General features: G+C 48.7%; 1 protein-coding gene across 1 annotated transcript; it reads left to right on the top strand.

Moving 5' to 3' along the window:
* Positions 1-699: 699 nt before the first annotated feature.
* On the top strand, positions 700-3,486 carry LOC135980597 (alpha-2-macroglobulin-like). Its single transcript, XM_065580532.1, has 3 exons — positions 700-817; positions 2,345-2,468; positions 3,153-3,486. Exons 1-3 carry the CDS (start codon positions 715-717, stop codon positions 3,484-3,486), a joined length of 561 nt encoding a protein of 186 aa, XP_065436604.1. The 5' UTR covers positions 700-714.
* Positions 3,487-3,494: the final 8 nt, after the last annotated feature.

The raw sequence follows: 3,494 nt of genomic DNA, 5'->3' as shown, positions 1-3,494 counted from the left end.
ATTTAAACATGACAAGGAGACATTCTAACAGCTGGGGCACAGAAATAGAGCCCAGAAATGGGCGACTCTGACTCTGCAGCCATTTTGTCAAAGAGATCCTGTCCCACACGCTCTCTATCCCATCTATGTAGGTCTCTGTGAAGTGCCAGTCTCCATTTTATTTACACACGCACTCGCAGAGATGTGCAGAGTGCCGCTCTGAGCCAGCACCCAGGGTAATTACCCAGCCCCAGCTAGTGAGGGTTTGGTGTCCTGCGGGATTTCAGGTTTGTTCGCAGTGGGACTTGCTCCCAAATCAGCCAAACCCCAGCATACCTGACAATGACTGCTAGGCATCTCAGCAGAGAGGCAGGGGATGGACTGGGGCAGAGAGACTGAACTCCCTCCAGGGCAGGGCCGAGGCAAGCCGGCAAGGGCTGAGTGCACGGCGCAAGCTTGCACTGCTCATGCCTCTGATGAACCTGCTCTGAGGACACACAGGACGTCCATCACCAGCTGCTGGTCCGGCGCCCTTCACTGACATAGACCTCGCCCTTCGCTTCCCACCAGCCACACTGGCATTGACCTCTCAGGCCTTAGTATCTGCTCTTGCAATGACCCATCCCTGCACTGTGATAAGCCCGTCACATACCGATCCAGTCCAGACGGCACGTTTATCTCCCGACGTATGGTTTACTTTACCACATGGCTGTCTGGGTTATCTTTTTACAGGCGATGGGTTTAAAAGTCTTCACCAGCACCAAGGTCCAGAAGCCCAGACTCTGCATGGAGAGAATGTACAGTAGAACATATGTACCTGCGGGGGCTGGTATTAGCGGTAAAAGAGCTTGCTTTGTTTTACCCTGCTTATACCCCCCGTTAGGTGCGTTTCCTGCTCCCCTCCCTTTCACCCTCTCCTCTGCATGGAAATTAGACCAATTCGACCAGACTCTGATCTCAGCTATGCTGGCCGAAATCCACTAACGTCAGTCCTGAAATAGGAATCTGGTCCATTTCCACCTGCTTGCTCCACCTGCTTGCTAACCTTCCACCAGCTAAGGAAATATGCACTGTTGTAACTACACTAATGCAGTGGCACCTTGCACCCCCTAATGTAGATTTGGTGCACTGGCAAAAAACAGCTGCTAAATCTTGTTGACTTTGGTTGCAGCTCTCTCAACCTGGAACAGGATAATTTCCACTTCCAGGTTTTCACCTTCCAGCAAGTGCTAGAGAAAAAAACTAAGCAGAAAGAGAGCCAGGTTCAATGGGGAGGGAGTGTGAACCCAGGGGGAGAGTTTAGGATTGGGAAGCAGGAAATATGTTCTCCATTCTCAGCTGTCCCATCAACTTGACCTTGGATGAATCATTTCACTTCTTTGTGCCTTAATATTCCTATCTGTAAAAGGGGACTAATTATACTTACACAACCTTGTGAAGAGCTCTGAGATTAGATGGCTAAATATTCGTGTTAATTATGCTCTCAGTTAACTAGTGCAAATGAAGAGTAAACAGATCAGATTACTGACCCTCTAATCCAATGTCCCCATTCCTACTGTAGAACATCAGACTACTGGTCTATATATGGCAGCGTCCTGCCTCCTGACCATATTGGATCAGCACTGTCATCTTTCTAGTGCAAGGTCCCTCTTCAGACAGTGGCCAATGGTGGCTGCTTCAGAGGAAGATGGAAAACCTCTGTATTACACCTCACTGTGCTATGGGGCAAATTTCTTCCTGATCTATGGCTGGATATCAGCTTATGCCCTGAAGCACGAGGACTGATATCCCGGATCATCTGAATCCCAGCTGGTGTCACAAGTGTTTCTGCTACTCTTAGTCATATACAGACACAGGATTTTTTTCTGTGAAACTCACTGAACTATTTGCATCTATAACGGCTTGGGGCAGTGAGTTCCACCAGTTAATTCCATTTGAAGTGGATATAGCCAGGGCTCTGAGGGCTGCTTCAATGCAGTTATTATGTCTCGGCTTCCCATATCCTCCATGATTGGTGGAGTTGGAATAAACATGTTCATTCATCCATACCACCCCTATAAGAAGTGCAGAAGTCTTTAGAAAATGGACAGTGCTGAGCTCATAATAGGGCAATAGAGATGTTTTTTCAATGGCTTCTAAAGAAGTTCAGAAAAGACAGCTGATGACATTGGGAGAGTGGGGTGGGGAAGGGAGTAATTGGTTGCAAGCAAAGATAGGTTTAAGTTTGGGTCTGAATTTGAAAAGAGCGGGTTTCAAATCTAGGGTTTAGAATCCAATCTGTCACTAACTGGAAACAAAGTGCCATGATATAGAATGGGGTCTAACATATCACCTTTCTCTCCCTTACCTCCTCCAACATCTAAAGCGGGGCTCTCATATGAGGCAGATACCTTAGTTGGTGGCATGATGGAAAATCTCATTCATGGCCCAGTGGAGACAATCCGGAAGTATTTCCCTGAGACGTGGATTTGGGATTTAGTTCCAGTGAAGTAAGTGATGTTTAGGGGATGTGGTGAGTGTGGTCAACTGGGTTACACAGACTCTCAGAAGAAGTTGCTCAGACACCATGAGATGTGCTTATATCCTTCTGTGATAGCTGGAGTACCTTTTGTAGATAGACTAGAGAGAGACAAGCATGAGGGATGGATAGGCAGGTAGAGGAAAGACAGGAAGTAAGTTAACTAGTTCTACTAATACACCACAGTGACTCCTTCTCCTCTCAGTAACTGGGAGACAATTGTGTGGATCTCAATGGACAATCCCCTGTTGTGTGTGTGTGTGTGTGTGTGTGTGTGTGTGTGTTTGTTTGTGTGTGTCGGAGGGAGGTGTAATTTCTTTTTGGTCCCAGCTCTGGCGCAGAAGTCGCTATTAGCTATGCATCTCATCCTTTTCTGTATCTGTGTGTCCTGAGGGATTTTCTGTTCACCGTGGAACCCCAACCCCAGTTTTGTTATTTGGATGATTCTTCTGCGGAGCTGGATGTAGGATAGGATGGGAGGAAGTGTTCTGCGGTGAGCCTACAATAACCAACCAGCATGCACACCCCCAGTGCTCCCAAGGCAGTTACAAAAGTGGGGGAGGGGGTGTTCATTCAGGATGTTGTGAGGGACACAGTTGTTTCCCCCAAAGCTAGGAAAGCTCCCCCCATCTCCTTGTTCTTGTTTTGTCACCAGGTCTGTCGGAAGTGCTGATTTGGCCGTGACCATCCCCGACACCATCACAGAATGGAAAGCCAACGCGTTCTGCACTTCAAGTGACACTGGCTTTGGCCTGTCCCCAACCGTGTCCCTCAGAGCCTTCCAGCCCTTCTTCGTGGAGCTCACCCTGCCCTACTCTGTGGTGCGCGGCGAGGCCTTCACACTAAGGGCCACTGTCTTCAACTACCTGACCCGCTGCATCAGGGTAAGGGACACTCGCAGCTTTGCTCAGCAGGGGCCAGGGAGGAGACCACATGGGCCAGTTGCAACATGGCTTCCCATCCAAGGGAGGCAGCTGATTGGCCCCTAGGAAAGTGT

Source organism: Chrysemys picta, unplaced genomic scaffold (assembly GCF_011386835.1).
Source record: "Chrysemys picta bellii isolate R12L10 unplaced genomic scaffold, ASM1138683v2 scaf4850, whole genome shotgun sequence".
Lineage (NCBI taxonomy): Eukaryota > Metazoa > Chordata > Testudines > Emydidae > Chrysemys > Chrysemys picta.
This window is presented reverse-complemented; position numbering and strand designations above follow the sequence as displayed.